This window comes from Idiotropiscis lumnitzeri, chromosome 1 (genome assembly GCF_059441095.1).
Source record: "Idiotropiscis lumnitzeri isolate Australia: NSW breed Sydney's pygmy pipehorse chromosome 1, RoL_Ilum_1.0, whole genome shotgun sequence".
NCBI classification, from domain to species: domain Eukaryota; kingdom Metazoa; phylum Chordata; class Actinopteri; order Syngnathiformes; family Syngnathidae; genus Idiotropiscis; species Idiotropiscis lumnitzeri.
The window spans coordinates 3,389,603-3,409,285 of record NC_142391.1 but is presented as its reverse complement, the minus strand read 5'-3'; the positions used below and the strand labels follow the sequence as shown (position 1 = coordinate 3,409,285).

Here is a 19,683-nt window from a genome sequence, read left to right as displayed (position 1 = left end):
TGATTGGCTATCGCAACTGTCTATCAACTGTGAGCGCCCCCTTGAGACACAGAACAGACGCCGGCACGATTGAATCTGAAGGCCTCGGTATTATGAAATCTGCCTGGCAACACAAGCTAGCTGAATTCTGATTGGATCAAAACTCGAACCTAAAAATGCAACCCTAGGATATAATATGACATCACTGTGAAGAATATGATCATTATTTCTTGATTTTGTTAGGCCAGTAGAGAAGGCCTTGCCCGCCCACCACTGGCTCCTTGGGACTTTCAAAGCACAAGAGTTATTTTTTCTTTACTTCTCTACTCTATGCCTCAAGACAATCCTGTCTCAAAGGTCTCCAGACGATTCGTTTGGCTTCATGCTTGGTTTGTGCCCTGACATGCGACGTCCACTGTGGGACTTTTATCCAGAGCGGGGTTGTGCGCTTTCCAAATGATGTCCAATCAATGGAATTTACCACAGGTGGAATGCAATTAAGCCGTAGAAACGTTGCAATAACGATCAGTGGAAACAAAATGCGCCTGAGATCAAATTTGTGTTTCATGTCACTGCCGTAACTAAATGTAATAAATATATATATTTTTTTAATAAATTTGATATAAAAATGGAGACATTATTGCAGTGCTTCTCAAATAGTGGGGCGGAGCGCGTGTGACTCCTGGGGAACATGCTTTTTTTCCGCTGTACTACAATAAAGTGTAATTGCACATCCACTCCAGTAGGTGGCAGTGGCGCTCTCCTTGCCCATTGTGCGCATCGAGTATTAACTCTACGGTGTCGGTTTGTTTTGCAACGAAAATTATATTTATCGTTGCGGCGGCGAGAGGTTTGGGGTGGGGCGGGGGGGCGAATTATTTTCTTCTTGCGAGGGGGGGGGGCGTAACAGAAAATAATTAAGAAGCAATGCATTATGGGGTGATTGAATTTTGCGACATAAAATGTGCCGTGAACGCTTTCTGAATTCAAGTTAAGTTTTCAAACTTGCTTCTCACGCTTGCCGCCTTTTGTTGCAAGAAATTGTGCCCGCGTGACGTTAGTTATTTCAACGTCAAACCAGATGATGGCGCTGTTGATCACCTCTTTGTTTCGTTCTAGTTTATTCGCTTTATTGTGACCAAAGATTATTTATTTATTTATTTTTTGGACAACCCATGAACGTCGCCACTTCAGAAGCAGAACAGCAGTCGTGCGATATGAAGAAATTGAACACAAAAGGTTGATATTGGAGATTAATGGCGTCTAACACGCAATGAGCTTTCATATCCACGCCAGGGAGAAATAAATGCGACCGAGTCACCTTGCCTCAAAACAAAAAATGATAACCGCAATTATTGTTTTCTCTCTCGTCCCGCTGGTTATTAAATGTCATTTTCACAGCTCGCCGTGCTGCTGCGCCTCGTTAATCCAAAGCTCTTCTTGCATTCGAGAAGCCGAGTTTGGTTTCCTTGAGGGGGAAAAAAAATCAAACAAACGTAAAGACACGCCAGAATCATTTTGGCAAAGTAAACCGAAATGGACGCCAACATCGATGTTTGGAAGCACACAACCTTGAGGTGTACCTGCGCAATCAGGATTTGGCGTGACCAAATTCAAGCTTTTGCAGATGGAAAGCGGAAATGGAACATTTTGCCTCCAGAGTGATCTCAATGGACTGACCTGCTTCAACAAAGATTGAAATCTCTCAACAAGACTGTCAGCATCTCTCTGAAGGAATTTTAGCCCACCATGTCGAGTTATCTCATTCACTGCCATTGACGGGTATACACGCCAAAAAGTACATTAATTTTACCTGGGCTGGTGAATGACTTTTTTTCGCCAAACTCTCCTTCAACTTCTTTCACAGATGTCTAAATGGATTTACGGGTCTTACGAAACATCTGACGTTTAGTTTTTAGTCGTTCTTGTTTTTAGATGCGTGTTGGCTGTAACCTGAAACTTTCAGCTTCCAGAATACTTTGATAGCAGGGCTGGGCACTTGACCCTTTTTTGCCGGTCAGTCCCTCGCCCTCCGGCCGCGATCTCGGAATGGTTCCGGCCTTGACCCTCCATCCTTATTCTTAAAAATTGTCGCTCCAACAATTTTGCAGGTAGTCCTTTGATTTCAAAATGGGCCTATGTACTGTAATTATAATGCTTCAGTTTTTCGAAAATACATCACTTTTTGAGAAAAATACGTAAGCACTATTATGGATTTTTTTGTTTTGTTTAACGTGCCTAATTCAAGTCGTCACTTTGCTCACTTATGTGCTGCTCGTGTTCTGGGAAAGAGCTTTCTAATGCAGATTCACCTCTAAAACTGCAGGTATCATTTAACCTAACGCATTTAATGGTGCTCAGCGTTGTTTCTGTAGGTCTCGGGTCTTAATTTGAACAGCATAGACCGTTAAAAAAAGGAGGAAAAAAAAGTTTCAAGGCAAAGGAGCTGAAGTTGGCAGTTTGTGAGCTTTACACCGGTTCAGAGGTTTGAACAGAAGATGTTCAATGGTTCAGTAATGATGTGAGGCATTTTCAAGTTAGTTTTCCTGCAGGTACTGATATCCAATGACGGGCGCTTTGATCTGGGCTTGCGTTGCAGTGGAACCTTTTGACTTGCTGTTGAGATCAGAGTCCAAACTCTCACCGTCATCATTGTCATAAAACCTAGCGGCGTGGCTGATGTTTTATTTTTTTACAGTGTTAGCTGTCAGAGTTTAGCTATCGTATTTTCACGGCCAAAAGACGCGCTGTATCAAAGGGAGCAGCATCTGTTATGTGTGGTATTTCTGTATTTAACACATACACTGGCTGCATCGCACAATGAGGCGCATGCTAGCTCGCGCATGCTAGCTCGCGCATGCTAGCTCGCGCATGCTAGCCCGCGCATGCTAGCCCGCCCATGCTAGATCGCGCATGCTAGATCGCGCATGCTAGATCGCGCATGCTAGCCCGCGCATGCTAGCCCGCGCATGCTAGCCCGCGCATGCTAGCCATCATTTAAAGAAAGGCAGCTTTGGGTACAGGCTCATTGTTCGACACAATTGCACGTGAACAGGTCTGTGGCTCTCAGTCTACACACAAGGCACGTCGCAGAAAATCCAACCCAAAGTTGTTGGAAAAAAAATTAATAAACAATTAGAGTCCTATCAAGCCGTGCGACTGGACAACTCGAAAATAATAATAATAATAATAATAATGCCTTTATTAGTCCCACAATGGGGAAATTCGAGATTCGAACCCAGGCCTCCTGGGGAGACTGGGTCCTGAACGCGGCGCCTTAGACCACTCGGCCATCCTGGCAGATGCCAGATGCTAGCTCGGGCAAGATGCTCATGTAGCAATCTACAAAACCGCTACTCAAATGATAATCCAATTGGACTTGATAGCAGTAACAGACCCAAATGGGTAAGTTGTTTGTAAAACCGTCTCAACGCAGGTTTAGGCCCATCAAACTATGGGCAAAAACAGGAGGTAAGACATTTTTTTTCAACTTGAATGTTTCCTTTTTAAACATTAACTGGAAATTGTTGAAATATGACAAAATTAAATAGTCAACAAGCAGCTAGCTAGTCAGCGGCTAGCTAGTTAGCTCGTACGAAATGCTAAAATAGAAGTCTGCATCTTTATTCAGAGCTTCTTGTCAAACAACAACAAAAAAAAAAATGGGAGTCAAAATGCACAACAGTGGTCAGAGGAGATTCAAATTAAAGTCGTTTGTCTACAAGGCAAGGCAGCTTTATTTTTTCATAAAGCATCTCATTCACAAGGTAATTCAATATTTAATAGCATTAAAAAAAAAAACTATGATATTGAAAAAGGACAGCACAGAAACGGTACAAACAGCTTCACGATGAATGGATGGGAAAAAAAAAGAAAAATGAAGTAGCAGCAGTCGTCATCAGAAGCTTCTAAAGTGAGCCCAGTAAGAGGCCACTCGTGCTCAAAAAGTCGATGCAAAACTCCAAACAGCCATTGTTCTTTTCATCCTTTGATGTCTGAAAAGAAGCGAAGCGAGGCGTGCGAGCAACAGGCGTTTTTGGCTCCTATACTCGGAATTTTACAAGCTTTTAAGGTGTTCTGACATTTGGAATCTTTCGCACAAACCTTTTCGAACAGCACATTTGACATTTTGTGCTACAGCAGCCCAACGCGCCACCAAGACAAACCTGGCAATAAACTCTCTCTCCCCAGTAATATTTCAACACACGGCCTGGATTTATAATTTTTATACAGCTATATTACCTTTGCTTCAACAACTTTAGCATGCTTGTGTGTCCGTGTGTGTGCGTTCGAGCAGAGCCATTCAAGATTAATGTTGCTGCATTTGCTCCCCGCGTGCAAAACCCCCTCGTGTTAGTTTTCCACATTTTTCTGCACAGGGAGCAAGAAAGAAAAAAAAAAACTAAACATTTTGCCACAACTGTCTTAGATTTGTCACTAAAGTGGGCCGCTATCACACATGCCGAGTCGCCCAGCAGGCTGTGAAATGACTTCCTAGGTGTGCGCGCGCGCGTGTGTGCTCGTGCGAGTGCGTGTGCGTGTGCGCTCGCAGGTTGTCCCAGGCCAACAGTGAGGCAAACAGTATCACTGGAAACGTCACTGGAGGTGACAAGCTACGAACGATTAGGCAAGAGGAACACGCACACTCCCGCACACGCTCAGCGCGAAAGAGGAGGAGGAGGGGGGGGGGGCTTCCTCCGAAGGCTCAAATATTTGTCAGCTGAGAAATCAATGAGTGAACGCCTCCGGTCGAGAATCTCAATAATGAGGAAGGAGAGTAAGTTTCATTCATGATCTATAATTTATTAAGGATCTAATGGGGAAAAAATGACATGAAGCCAAATTTTAATCAATCTTTAAAAATGCCTGACAGACATTTCAGAGTGGAATTGGGTATATAGCGTTAGCCACATGCTAGTTATGTTAGCATCTGTTTGGTGAACGGGACTTGGGTGGGTATCAAAAAGATCCGAGAAGTGACTCATTTAATTTTAGAATATTTGTGTTGAGCAAATGTATTTGATTTCATTTGTATTTATATTGTTGTTGCCTTTTCATATTGTATAAACCTAAACAAAAATAAAAGAAAACTTGTGTTCTTTTGGGCTAATAATTAAAATGATTTGAGATTTACGGCCACCATGTTAGTTAGCGCAACAAAACAAACAAGTTATTTGCTTCAAAACAATTTGCTGATTTCTATTTTTAAGTTGGGTGACAAAACAAGCAAGAATTAGTTCTGTAAACGTCTATTTGTTTGTTTAAACACAGGAAAAGCCAATTTTTACATTAGCAAAACTTAAAATCGTTTGATGAATTGGCCAACTTAAAATTGTACGTCTCAAAGTTTGTTGCTCTTGAAATCTGGAGTTCAGCCAACTTTTTTTTTTTGACAGTGAACTATTTAATTTAAATTTTTGATCAAGTAAAGAACATTTCAACAAAATTAATAAAATCTGAAATTTCAAAGTACACTTGATTAATTCGATATAATTAATATATAAATTAGAATGTTAAATATTAAAATACTTTTAATCAATGCCATTTATTTTGATTGATTACTTTTATTTTATAAAAACCTCAATTTAGATTTTCCCCTCTTATTAAAAACAATTGAACAAAATGAAAATAACAAAAAAATGACAGTTTTTACAATATGCCATTTTGTTGTTACTCATCACCGAAATGCGAGCACCCATCTATCATGAAAATTAATAATACATTAAAATAAAATATGTCAGGTTGACGTATAAAAATCTGTAGATGGGAAGTCATGAAAGCCAGACATTCTTAGTTGAACCTCCCAAGAATCGTCAGCAGCTGTGTGCACACGTCACGTTTCACTTTCATGACTTGGGTGGACACACACGTGCACACGCACACGCACGACCAGCGCTGTCCCCGGCCCAAATTAGCATGCACACACTCCACCTCAGTTTTATTGCAAACTGGCGCTGTCCGCCGCGCTGAAAGAAAAAGACGCCCAGTAGCGAGGTGGGAATATAAATCTCAGCAAAATATTTTGGCATGCGAACGGGCTATCAGCATTACGGCGGCCAGCCTGGCAGCGCGGCGTGCAAGTGCTTAAACGCTGGCTGGCTGTTATCTTGCAAAGGAGAGCCCAGTTAAAACACACAGTTCATTTTCTCCAAGGAAAAATCATCCTCCCGAGGAAGACGCTTTTGTTTTGGAGGCCGTTTTAACACCCCCTGTTATGTGATCTTAAAGTCGTCGAAACGCTAAGGACAGACAAATACGATTAATTCATTAAACTTGCTCGTGAAACTACAAACGATTCAGTGGACAAATATGAATTCACTTCACAGTAAAATAAATAAACCAATTAAAATGTCACATCTGTATGAATTAAACCACAGTCGCAAGCAAAAATGCTAACTCTGAGCGCTAGCTCAAGTGGCAGCCAATTTAAGTGAACAAGGATTAAAACAAATTCAACTTAAAAAAATTATTTTTTTTTGTTTGCAACTCCGATTTGGACTTTACTGTGAAATAAAACAAACACAAAGCTACTAGCTAAACTGCTAGCAAGATTTGAATGTAGCCTTCTGCCTTCAGTTATTCATGCGGGAGCATTGCCAAACATGAAAGGTTACCGGTTTGTTGTTGTCTTTTTTTTTTTTTTTTGGAATGTACAAAACAACGAAAACATACGACGGCTGATCATCTTACCTGATGACGGTCACGTCGGCGCCAGTGGTTTGACGCTGTGTGCAAAGCTTTCTCTATCGTATCCGATTGGCTAGTTTTGTCTCGCCGCGACACCTTGAGAAATAATTACAATTTGAATTAAAGGCTTAAGGTGTAGCCGAAGTGGGATGATTTTCCAAAATTTTGTTTGAATAATAATCTACTGTCAGAAAATAGAGAGTTTGGACTTGACAAAAAGTCCAGGTACCAGTGTATTTTTATATATTTTCTTACGTGGGGATAAAATATGATATAATTTTGCATCAATAGGAGGCAATAGGTTAAACGATGATGTGTGTGCGTGTGTGTGTGTGAATGTCTTTTACGTGGGTCAAATTCTAGCCAGTTTTAAGATCAATTTCCAGCGTGTATAGATTTTTATTTATTTTTTTACAGCTGTGCTGTGTGCAACACAGCAGGTCAACAGTCAATTTTGTCCCTCAGGAAAAAAATGGAAATCGAAATAGTCTGTCGCCGTCATAAAAACGTAGCAAGTGTGCAGGAATATGTTTTAAGCGGCGATTTAATATTCGGAACTGTCACAAGTGGGGAAGAAAAAAAGAAGGGAAATGCAGCACACTAGCAAAATTAAAGTCAAATAAATGAAAACGGCATCTCATTCGCTGACATTTCACCTTTCATATTTAGCATTTTTAACGATCACGCAAGTTTGAAAATGAGCGAAAATGTGTGCGTAGTCGCGACACGCATATACGTCGGGCTGGTCAACATCACGTGTTGTTTCATTTGTCATTTTGGACTCTTATGCAAGCGGAAAAAAAAAATTGTTAAATTCAGTCAAATGTGGCAAAATAAAAATAAAATACAGTAAAAATACTCGTTTGATGACACGTGGCAGAGGCAAGTCAATGTCAACTTTTAATGTTCTCAATTATCGCACGAGTGTAAAAAAATTAAGGGGAAAGATCGTAGACTGTAACAAATAAAAGTGAAATGAAATAAAACCACTTTCAGGTTTATGACGTAGCGTATAAGGAAATATGCTTAAGGCCGGAAAATGCATGCATCAGATATTTCAGCAATTTTTTTGTCAGTGCAAAAATGTGTTAAAAGCTTAATACTGTAACAAATTTTAAAGTGAGACACATTATAGAAATAGAATAGAAATAGAAATCCCTCTATTGTCATTGTACTCAAGTGTGCAACGAGATTAGAGCATGATTTGTTTACATAAATAAAGTTTTATATTGCATTGTATAAATGAAAATTCCGTCACTGTTGTCAGACTCAATAGCTCAAACACGCCGCCCAAAAAAAAAAAACGCTAAACTTTTTTTCACTCTCCAGATTTAAACCCGATAGAGAATGCAGCTGATGTTGAAACTTGACATTCTATTTTGTTGTTTGATTGTTTTGTACGCTTGTTAAATTGATTCTTCTGTCAAAAATGAAAGATTTTAGTGCGGATAAAATCTTCACCCTTAAATCCTAGCGCGTGCACATTACCTGCTCATAGTTGACTAATTAGTCGACTAGTCGACTAATCGACTTGACTACTCTGTATGATCATTTAAGGCATGCAGCCGCTTATCACCCGTTTCATGCATCTCGTCAATGTACACAGCACTTTTGATTCTCCCGTCATCGGACTATCACGCCCGGTGGAGCCGGCGAAAGTTTTGGCCACAAAAGGGGACATTTTATAAAAGCCTATCCAGGCTGGGCAGTTCGGGAAATAAAAGCCGGTTTTGGGTGAGGATAGCGGTAAGCCTCGCTGATTTGGCTTACTCCATTCGCAAGCTTGTCTTAAAATATTCATAACCGGCGGCGGCGGGGCCACGATACCTGCGGCGGCGAGGAACGAGGGCAGCGGCGCAAAGTAAAACTCACAGCTTTGTCGGCAAAATGTTACGTCCAATCATGCGTGAGCGACAACTGTGCGCTAACGAGAGCGGAGATGTTGTGGAAAACTGTCACTTTACCACACCGACGTCAACGTGGGCGGTTGGCGTATGCTAGGAGTGTTCGGAGATTTTTAGATATTAAAAACGCTAGTTGAATAAAAACAAAAGATGAGGTCGGCCAACTCGTGAAAAAGAAAAATATTTGATGGATGTTAAGCATTTTTTTCTGGGGTGAGCGACATATGGAGATAAAAATGCGTATAAAATATTGTGGCGGTCATTCCATGGATATTAAGCGATATTGCACTTTTTCTACGGAGAGGAAAACACTAAACGTCCATAAAAATCCAAAATATTGGTGCGATATTTCTAATATTTGCAGAAGTTGAAGTGGGCATGAGTAGAGATGTTTTTCATCACACTTTTCGGACATCATCTTTTCCCAAGGAGAGGAAAATAATTCGATAAATCGTCAATAAAGATGGCAAATATTGGGGCGATCATTTTCATAAGTGAAGAGGTTTACTCACATTTTTTGGGACGATTGCGGTTTTTGGTCACCACGTAATATTAAACTTTCTCTTTGGAGAGGAATTCACTTCAAGATTTTCTGATGTTCATTTGATTTACTATTTTTTTTTATATTAAGCTGAGTTGAACTGCCAATAAACAAATGCAACAAGACGAAGGTCAGAGGACAAAGACACGAAACCGAAAGAAAGCAGGAAGCTAAATAGACAAATTGACGGGACAATGAGGAACACCTGGACAAGACGCAAAGGGTTGGAGGGAGCTGATTGGCTAACACAAGGGACCGGGATGGCAAGCACAGGTGGGCCCAATAACGTAATGAGACAAACAGACAAAGGGACAAAAGCCAAACAAATTCAATTTTGAACTAAAAGCAACAACAACAAAAAAAAAAAACGAACACCATGACGAGACTGTCCCCCTCAATGATGTCATCGAATAATCGACTTACCTTGACGTGACTCAAGTCCTTCGCGGGGCATTTATTTGCATGCCCTACGAACACTGTTTCAAAAAAAAAAATATTCACTGGAATTTGGAAAAAACTTTACGAGTTGAGCGATATATTAAGACGCGTTTCGAAATTCGCACAAAAATGTCCTGCGCGCGTTTGTGAATGAACAAAACCCGTCTGTTAGTCACCGAATTTGCCATTAAAATTCAACAAGAGCCAGTCTCCGTGAGAGGTTACATTATTGGAGGGCGGGAGGACACGCACGCACGCACGCACACTCGCGCACATGCGCGCGCGAACGCAGCTGCTGTGCCTGACTCCAGCAGACAGCAGAAAAAGAGCCGGACTGCTCCGAGCTTCGAGCTGCGCGTCGCTTTCTTTTTATTATTATTTTTTTTTAAATTTGGTGGGGATGTTCGTTTAAAGAACTTTACGCAAGTGTTGAAGAACCGCCAAATTGCGAGTAAGGTGGTCGGAAAAGAAGCAGCATCAAGTCCCGGTGAAGCGGTGGAGCCGGGAGCCAAGAGGGAGCGATGCCATCTCCCGCCGAGTGGAGCCCAGTCCTCCTGCGTCGCGTGTCGGAGCTGCAGCATGGTGCCCCTCTCCGGACCCTGGACCCACCGCCTCGCCCCCTGGAGACCCCCGCGCCGCCTTCTCCTCCTCCCCCTCCTCCTGCTGCTGCTGGGTGCTCTCTCGTCGCCGGAGCCGTGCCTGCTTCCGCCGCCGTCGTGCCACATCCTCGCCCGGATCGGACACACGGTGCGCCTCGGCGCGCTGCTGCCCGCTCGCCAGCCGGCCCGGATACAGAACGCGCTCAACCGCGCCCTAGCTAGCCTCCGGCACCAGAGCGCCGCCGCCGCCGTCGCAGCAGCCGCCGCTACCACCTCGGACTCGTCCACCACCTCCACCACCCCGGGCAGCGGCAACCCGGCTCGGAGCCTCCCGCTGCTGCCCTACAACCTGAGCCTGGAGGTGGTGGCTCGCTCCCCGGCCGGATGGGACCCGGCGTCGCTGTCCCGGTGCGCCTGCCAGGAGCTGGTGGTGCGCGGGGTGAGCGCCGTGCTCGCCTTTCCGCGCTCCAGCGAGGAGCTCGTCCAGGTGGAGTTCCTCTCCTCTTTCCTGGAGACCCCCTTCATCTCCATCCTGGAGGACACGGAGCCCCTTGTCACTAAGGTGCGTGCGTGCGTCCGCGTGCGTCTTCTTCCGAAACATTTTATTTGCATGCTGCTTGTTGCTGCACCTCTTGCTCCAAACTGTTTTTTTTGTTGTTGCTGTTTTGAAAAGCTGGCTATTTTTTTTCGAAGTGTCCTAAATGTCAATGAATTCAATACACTGGAGTCTTTTAGGACATTGCAACACAATGAATACATCCTAACACTAATGGTGTTAATTTCAAAGCATTGACGTTCAATCATCAGGTGTTGCACGCGAGATGTGCCGCTTGATCAGAGAATGATTTACTGGGTTTGTGGCATTTTTTTTAATAGTTACAATTTTTAGCTCTTGATTGAGTTGTATTGAAACAATTAGGAGTGCAGTTACCTCCAACGGCCACTAGAGCGGGAGTAAATCTTGAATCAATCCAAATCTCTTCACTCAGCGTACACTAGGCCCCGCCCCCTTGCTCTCATCAGTGGGAAATGTAACTTCCCATCGAATAAAAGTTTTTTTTTTCTTTTATCGTTCTTTTATCGTTTCATCGTTCAGACCGGGACCAACTATAATCTTTTTCAGATCACAATTTTCTGTGATCAGAGTAAAATATCCTTCCTGAAATGTCATTTAAATTTTTCTATGCAGGTGATGTATACTGACAGGCAGAACAATCCAATAGTCTTCCACTAGATGGCAGAATGCGCAATCCACCTTTTGCCGCTTATAAAACAGAATAACAGCTTTGAGTTGAACTCATCGAGCCCATTGTGAAAAGTCACGCAAGTGACTTGGCTCCATAAAAGGTTGGGAAATACTTGTTTGAAAACTTATGAGCTCAACCTGGACGTCCTTTCAGTGCTGGGCGAACCCGCAGGCCCCCTCCGCATGCATGTTTAATACCTTCACTTTGCACTGAACTCTCAAGCCCCTTCAGCAGAAGCCTCTTTATTTACCGTATTCTTATTATTCCTTCAAGCTGTCTCCGCGAAGTCTTGACTGCGTGTTTGTGTGTGTGCGTGAGCGAGATGAGGTGTTTAGTTTCCTCTCCGCGTGAATCACCCCAACAGTTGAGTTGCAGGTTGATAGACGCTGCCGAGTGCTGCGGCGCCTGCTTCCTGTCGCCGAGTGTGTACCAATATTTATGTGTTTGTGCTGTGTGGTGCTCGGATGTGTGTGCGAGCGTGTGTGTGTGTGTGTGTGAGACCTACTACACGCGCACACGATTTATGGATAGGGTCCACTATAAATCGTCATATTGGCAAATCTCGCGAGACTTCTGCTCGGGGAGCATCGAAAGAATTTAGAGGTGGCGTTAGCCCGTCATATCTTTTTGTGGTGAAAAGTACTGGTAACCATAGAACAGGAATTGGAATTTATGATAATTCGTGATGTTGTCATTGGATATATATATATATATATATATATATCTATATATATATATATAGATATATATATAGATATATAGATTTTTCGCGATGCAAAAGTAAAAAAAAAAGGGATAAAATATAGTAAAACAGTCAATTTCTCTGCAAGTAATTCATATCTTTATTGTTATAAGCATTAAGGTACCAATAAATAAAGTATTTGATTTATTATACAAAATAGTTTTAATGATCATCAGATTAATCAGCTTTAGGAATTTTATTCGGCCAAATATCTGAATCAGCAACAACAACAAAAAAATAAATAAATAAATAAATAAAATGATATTGTTCAGGTCTTAATTTCTTAGCTTGGGACAAATTTTGTCTTAACGACGAAAAACAAATGGGGGGGGCAAAATCTACAGATTTTTCCGTCATTAATTTTATTTATATTCTAGTCGTAAATTGTCGATATTTGACTATATACGCACCCCGTAGACACACACACCTACACAAACACACACGCACACACACGGACACACTCCAAGGGAGAGGCAACACAAGTTGACAGCAAGAGGAATGAGAACGTCTAACGATGAACTTTAGTCGTATCTGATTTCAATAACAAGTCACCCCGACGCGACGATGAGGTCGCTTGGCGAGGGCGAACGAGAGAGAGAGGGAGGTGGGAGATGTGAGATGAGCAAAGAGACGATAAAGGGTGAGCCAGGACACAGCTGAGAGCTTCCTCCAGCTGCAAGGAGGACTTTGAGCTCTGTGGGATTCTGGCACACAGCCACAGGGCAAAAGAAACAACCATCACTCTTTTCGCTTTCTGTATGCATCAGCCTTTTTCTTTTTAGCTTATTTTTTTTTTTCCACATTTTTTTTTTTGTGGTGGTAAAGTGTAGCGCAGCGTGTCTGCATGTCCGCGAACACAACTCTGCGTTTTTCTTAGCGAGCGTCGCAGTAGGAGTTTTTTTTTTTTTTTTTTTTGTCCAGTGCTCGTTTACGTTGTAATTACGATATACGAGTGCACCTGCTGACTTTCAAAATCAACACGCCTTAATGAAAAAGACGTAAAGGTGAACTGGAGGCAAAATTATTTTTCGCAAGAATATATTCCATGTGAACCATCTACTGTAGTTTAATATGAATAAATATTTGATTCATGGAATCAGAATTTATTCCAGATTCATCCATCTGAGGGCGCCACCGTTTCCCCCTACAGCGCCCTCTTCTGTCGACTGAAATTGATGTCACAGTGCCCTCAGGCTCGCATCGAGAACGTCACGGATTTTGTCACGTAAAGATTGTCAGTCTTTGTGTGTTGTGTTGTCGTCTACGGCGTTGGCGCGATGTGTTAGCGTTAAGCTAGCAGGGGCATCGCAATGGCAATATTTTTTGGTTGTTTGAAAAATGTGATCGTCTTTGTTTTAGGTTTTAGTTTGAGAGGAAACTTCAATCGGGAGTCGGCTTAGACAGACCGAAGTCTTGAAAAACTTGTAAATTTACGTCGCATCTCAAGACGCGGGCTGAACAATCAACTAAATTCAGATCGACATCGCGATGTAGTAGATTGCGAGTTTCAAACCGCAAAGGCTGCCTTGACAATTTTTACGTAAAATGTATCTGATTCAGATGATTTGATTTCGTCCAACTACTTGACAAAAAAAAAATTGGTCATTTCAACAAAAACTTTTTGTTTTGTCAGTGTAGTTCGGTTTTTAAGAAGTTCAGTCCACATGATTACTTCGAATCCTTTTTGAAATACGAAACATGGAAGTTATAAAGCCACAGATTTGTTTGCATTCTTGCTGACACTCAGCAACCTTTTTTTGTGCAAAAAACTTTGTGATTTATTGTTTGTTGTAATACAGATTAATTAAATTGTTTATTTTTGTAAAAAAAAAATAAAATAGAGGGGCAGAGGACCTTGAATAAATAAGCGCAATTTTTAATAAATATTTTTTTTTTCAAAATTGTTCAGCATTTCTCAAGGTGCCACTTCATACACTCCAAAATCTTCAGTTTGTCCTTCATTACTAGCAAACAGAACTTGAATATTGAAAAACAAACAAACAAAAAAAAAAAAAAACCCCGTCAGGAGGAACACAATTTGAAACGATTTGTCGGCTTCGGCTTAAAATCACAACGATTCTTGCGTCACCATTTAAAAGGCATTCCTGGTGTCTTGACATGGACTACACACACACGTGCGCGCGCACCCCCCCCCCCACACACACACACACTTTTGGGCAGTCAGCCGCCAATAACCAGTCGTCCCATGTGCGTCAACACGCTTATCGAGTCCACGTTGAAACAGCAGCAGCCTCGAGTGGGCGCCATGTGGGCATCTCCACCTCCTAAACATGCGCTCCGCTCTTTCTCTCTCACGCACACACATACACCAAAAATCTCCAGAATTTCCATACCTCCCAGTAGATCCTCTCCTCATCCCAAAAAAAAAAAAATCTTCATTTTTTTTTTGGGACCAGTCCGTGACTGAGCAGATTTTTGGCAGGCGGCATTGTTTTGTTTCCCGCTCCAAACTCCCTCGGCCGCGAGAATCCTCGAGATTGCAAAAAGAATTACATTTGTGTCCTCCGTGTGTTTGTATTCAATCACGCTGCAGCAACAATGGGCAGCCTCTGTTGAGCAAACCCCCTGTGCGCTGCTGTGCGCTGCCCTCTCGGAGTGCGATTCCCCCCCCCCCCCTCTTCGCACTGCCCTTTGGGGAAACTGGAGGCAGAATGGTTTCGATGTCGTGTGAGTTCATTTCGCACTTTCTACACACATGGAGAACGTGTTGATATTTGGTGGATATGTGCTCTAATACTCAGCTCAAATACAGTATTTTTTTTTTTTGTGCGCTTTCTAAAAGATGCCACCGGTTGGCGCCAAAGTCACTGTCTATTAGGAAAGTAGCACAACAGTGTCAAGGTCTTAAATTTAGCCTGGGTCGTTAGCGGAAAAATGTTTTTTCGTCTTCACTGCATATGTGTGGGTACACTTCTAATATCTCTTACAATTTCCCTTTGGTCATTTTCAAATGTGGCTGAAGTGTAAGAAAGCCATAATGTTTGCCGTGACTGAGGCCCAAGTCCTGAGATTTCTTCCTTCTCAACGGCTCTTCTTCAAAGTTCATATCAGAAATCTTGGTCAAACTTTCAAGTCACGTCAGAGCAAGTTTCTGACTCGTTTTGTGTTAAATCTTAACTGAGTTCGTTTTGAATTTGAATTGAATTTGGCCTTTTGGCTGATGCCAATTGCGATATTTGGCAGATTTAAAATTCCGATAAACGATTAAGCGGCTGATTCATTTAAAGAAAAAAAATATATATATATATATATATATATAATGAATAAAATTTTGTTAATTTATTTTTTTGTCCGTTGATTCGAACAACAATAATGTTGTGAATTACATGCAGAGCATTTAATTGTTTTGCAATCAGTTGTCATTTAGTATTTAAATTTACAAAACAGAGAAAAATAAGCAAAAAATGGCTTATTTAAAACATTTTTTGCATTAATGTTATTTGTCTTAAAAAATAGTGTGAAGAAATCGGCCCCCCCCAAAAAAATCAGCTGATTTAAAAAAAATAATAATTATTATAATTTTTTTTTAACGAACAAATAAATACCAGCTGTCATCTATCATAAAAAAAAATCAGCTGATTTAAAAAAAAAAAAAAAAATTTTATTTATTTTTAACGAACAAATAAATACCAATAAATCAGCAGATTTTTTTTTTTTGGGGGGGAGGGGGCCCATTTTAAGAATTTAAATACCACCCTTTTTTTGTCATATCTACTCGGCACTTGGCTGCAGATTGCGCAACCAACTCTCATTTTGAACCTCAACTTTGGAGCAACCAGAAAAACTGCCCCTGAGGATCTGGGACAACGGACTGGTTCTGGTTCGGAAGGGGTTCGGTTGCATCGCTTGGTGCCAAACAGCCTCCAAAAACTCAGCTATAAAATCGATTGTAAAACTATTCGGAAGCCAATCTAACAACCGTGTTCTGTCTGACTCATTGAGAAACGCCGCAGCAGCATTCCGAAATTTGTGTTAGTTGCCGAAAGAAATGCGATTCACAGTAACAGAGAAAATAAGAGCACCGATTAATTTTTGGATGTCTGGTTTGGCGATCTTTGATTTTTAGTTTCGGCTGCGATTTGGACGACTCTTGACTGAACGGCTTCATTGTCATGAGTTGTAAAAATAAAACCCGAAACGCTGCAAACATACCAAAGATGGATTTAATTGCAGATACACTTGCGAGGCCATTTTCAAGACGGACCTTTCATGAGAAGCTAGGTCGTCCAACACTCACTCAGGTAGTGTGTAAGTGTGTTTCTGTGCATTATTTCTCCAGCCATGGTGTCATAAATGATGCTAATATGAGGGGGATTTATGAGATGGGAGTTCACTGAAGGCCTCCGTGTGAAATGCACGGCCCGCCACTGCTGCCAACTAGTGGTCAATGCTGTTATTACAACTTGTTCATTTCCAAAAATTCATCGAGGGCCACTCCGAGTGTGATGCTAAATTAATCAAAGATTTCCCATTAAAAAAAAAAAAAATCGTCATCATCACTTTCATTTTGTTTATCGCAATTGCCTGGCCTGATTCAACGCTCGCAGAGGTTGCATAAGGCCCACAGGCCATCCGTTGCCCACCCCTAGTTTATATCATAAAAACCGCAGCCTGAATTATTAATCAGACATTTTCACTGATAGGATATTTACCATGCGGCGCACCAACAAAGACAAATAATACGCACGCTATAGCAAATCAAGACTGTGAAATGAAGCCTTGTGAAGAATTCCGAGGGTGTATTTCAAGAGTATGAATTGCGGGCGTGGGCGGAAGGAGACGGTAAAGAAACACATCCTTGGTGGTAAAATAATGAATTGTCGCCACAGCGGCCTCCTCGCTTAATCACATTTAGCAAATCAGGAAAGAAGCCTTTGCGCCTTCCCTCCCTGCCTGCCTCGCCTCCGTCGCAGACTCAGAAATTATTTTCGCGATAATCTCGGCAAGTCAAAAGGTGTTCGGCGAGGTCGCGCTGCAAAGCGACGCCATTGCAAAGATGTTTTTTTTAAAAAATTTTTTTATCTAAAGCGGCACACACTGTTTGCGCTCCAGCCGGGAAGGTCGATCTAAACGCGGTTTCATTCACTCGGGAGGGGGATGAATAGAGGTTACGTTAGCTTTAACATCAAATATCATCACGTTGCTCAAGTGGGAATTTCGAAAGCCTCATTCTGGTTTGTTTTTTTTTTCTTCCTCATCTCCCTCCTCCTCGCTTTTTAACACTCGCGCGTCCTCTGTGTCAAAAGATAGACAGCAGAGATTTACAGTTAGGGGTCACACACTGCTTCTAATTAGCTTAAGTAAAAAGGGAGGGATAAAGCGCTTGCAGGATCGAATGCACCGTCCCGCAGACGGAGAGGAGACGAGCATCTTTTCCGTCCTTTCCTGCCTTTGTCCCGGTTTGACATTAACGGGAAGTTTGCGTGCCGGATTCTCGATAGCGGCTCGGAAAAAAAGTGAGGGGTGGAACAAAACGACGTAAATAACTCCAAATCTGATGAGAGTTTCTTCAATCGGTGCTTCCGGTATTGTGAAATCTGCCTGGCAACACGAGCTAGCTGAATTCTGATTGGATAAAAACGCTAAGCTAAAAATACGACGCTAGGATATAATATGACATCAATGTGCCGAATACGATCATGATTTCTTGATTATATTAGGCCAGCAGAGAAGGCCTTGCAGGCCTTGCCCGCCCACCACTAGATGGCAGACATCACGCAAGACGTTGTCCAAGCTCAAGACTGTTATTTCCCCCCCCCGGAGAAGAAAAGAGAGGGGGGCCCTGGCCACAGACTAAAAATTCCGCTGACTCGCCATGAGCTTCTGTGAAGCCACTGGCGGCCATCTTACGTGGCCACTCGCTGAGCTAACTTGAGTTGTACCAGTCAGCCCGAGAGAAGCGCTACGCTACGTGCACATTTCATTGGAAGGAATGCGAAACGAAGGGAAAAAAATTGCTCTCAAATTTCAAGTTAACTTCTGTTCCAATTTGCTTTTCTGAGATAATATACTCTGAATTGTCGATGCAACCAGTGAAGTTTGTTCTTGGAGAGTTTCTCACTACTTAAAATAGACAGCAGATTATTCCCAAATTTAAACGCAAACCTATCTGCCTCATCTGCGACGACGAAAGACTTCAAACTAATTCGCCAATACAACACCGATCTCAAAAGTACGCAAACCGTTGACGGTTCGTTTGAACTTACTCGTTTTGTGTCTTCCGAAAACATTCAATGCTGAGTGTGCGATGGGTTAATTGAACGAGCGCCAAGGTGCGCAAGTGTTTTTACGATCGACATTTCCGACCCATTTTGTGTCATTCAATAAAAGCGGCGCCAGGGGTCTAATTTAAATTTTTTTAAGCTTTCCAAGAATCCATAAAATGATCATCAAACGTCCATGCTTTGCCCCGCCTACATTCAATGTCTTCCACGCAAAAGCTTGACAATTTAGAGCTGCCCATCTGTCGACTTTCTCTTGCTCTCAATTGGGGCTCATTTGAGTGAATTTCCAAGAATGAGTCCTGGAATTCCAATATGGCCACTTTCAACCAAAAGGACACACTTCCTGTTCAAACGTCCTTGAGACATTTTTGTGCATCTTGCTACGTTGGGAGTACGCAAAATTTATGAAACTGGTGCTGGGGAAGCGGCAATAAAACAGGCTGAAATTCAGATGTCACTCAATTCTAGTCTGAAGCATTTTGTACCAACAAGGAGAGTTTTAACACTCGAAAACCAGAAAGCAATACGGTACAATAGTCAAGGCGAGATGGGACAAACGCATGACGTGTCGTCGCCGTGTCACTCATGCATACAATCCGACGTATCGTAGCGATTTTGCAAAGATGGGGAAAGAAAAGAAATTATAAAAAAATGAAAAAAAAAAAAATCACATTTTGTATTAAGCGGTATAAATTTACTACGGCCTCGGCTGCCATAAAAAAATGAAATGACTCCCCACTTCTGATTTAACCCGACACCTTTCACACAGCTGTAATTTATTTTGAATGTCATAATTAGTATTTTTATCATTAATCTGGGAACAAGCCCCCCCTCGATCCCTCCCCCCCCCCCCCCCTCCACTTGCGCGTGTCCTTCCATTCACTCATTCTTTTCTTATTATTACTGGCTTTTTAATGACATCCCTTCACTAGTAAATTGAAAATTATTGGGGAGGTAAAAAAAAAAAAAAAAAAAAAAATCCCTTGAATGAAATGACATTTTAATCTGAAGACCCCGCAGAAAAAGACGAGGTGGGCCCACGCACACGCACGCTGTTGCATATCTACATGTAACACGCACACGCGGTGCTGTGCAGTGCTATGAGTTACTAAGCCTAATGAGGCTTCACAAGCCTGCTGCCTTTCACATTTTCTTTCGGATGATGAGGGGGATTTGCTCCGCAGCCCAGTAAGCGCCCAGGAGTCAGAAGGGAGGGGGGCGGATCCCCCCCAAAATTCAGGCCAGAGCCAAGTGACAGTTTGCTCCGAGCTCGCCACTTAGCTGCAAAGAAGCTCAAAGTG

The 19,683-nt window shown here is 42.2% G+C and overlaps 1 protein-coding gene and 1 long non-coding RNA gene across 2 annotated transcripts in view; one reads left to right on the top strand and one right to left on the bottom strand.

Annotated features, from left to right (window-relative positions):
* Positions 1 to 5,679: 5,679 nt before the first annotated feature.
* LOC148342687 (uncharacterized) lies at positions 5,680 to 9,355 on the bottom strand. The gene is made up of 3 exons (XR_015846114.1): positions 9,083 to 9,355; positions 6,670 to 6,762; positions 5,680 to 5,945 (listed from the first exon to the last, which is right to left on the bottom strand). It is a non-coding gene; the product is annotated as an uncharacterized LOC148342687 (long non-coding RNA).
* A 625-nt stretch (positions 9,356 to 9,980) lies between these two features.
* grin3ba (glutamate receptor, ionotropic, N-methyl-D-aspartate 3Ba) overlaps positions 9,981 to 19,683 on the top strand; it is a 119,117-nt gene continuing 109,414 nt past the window's right edge. The window contains exon 1 of the mRNA XM_088310692.1: positions 9,981 to 10,710. Within this exon, the coding sequence (XP_088166818.1) occupies positions 10,129 to 10,710 (582 nt within the window). The 5' untranslated portion in view covers positions 9,981 to 10,128. The remainder of the gene's footprint in view (positions 10,711 to 19,683) is intronic.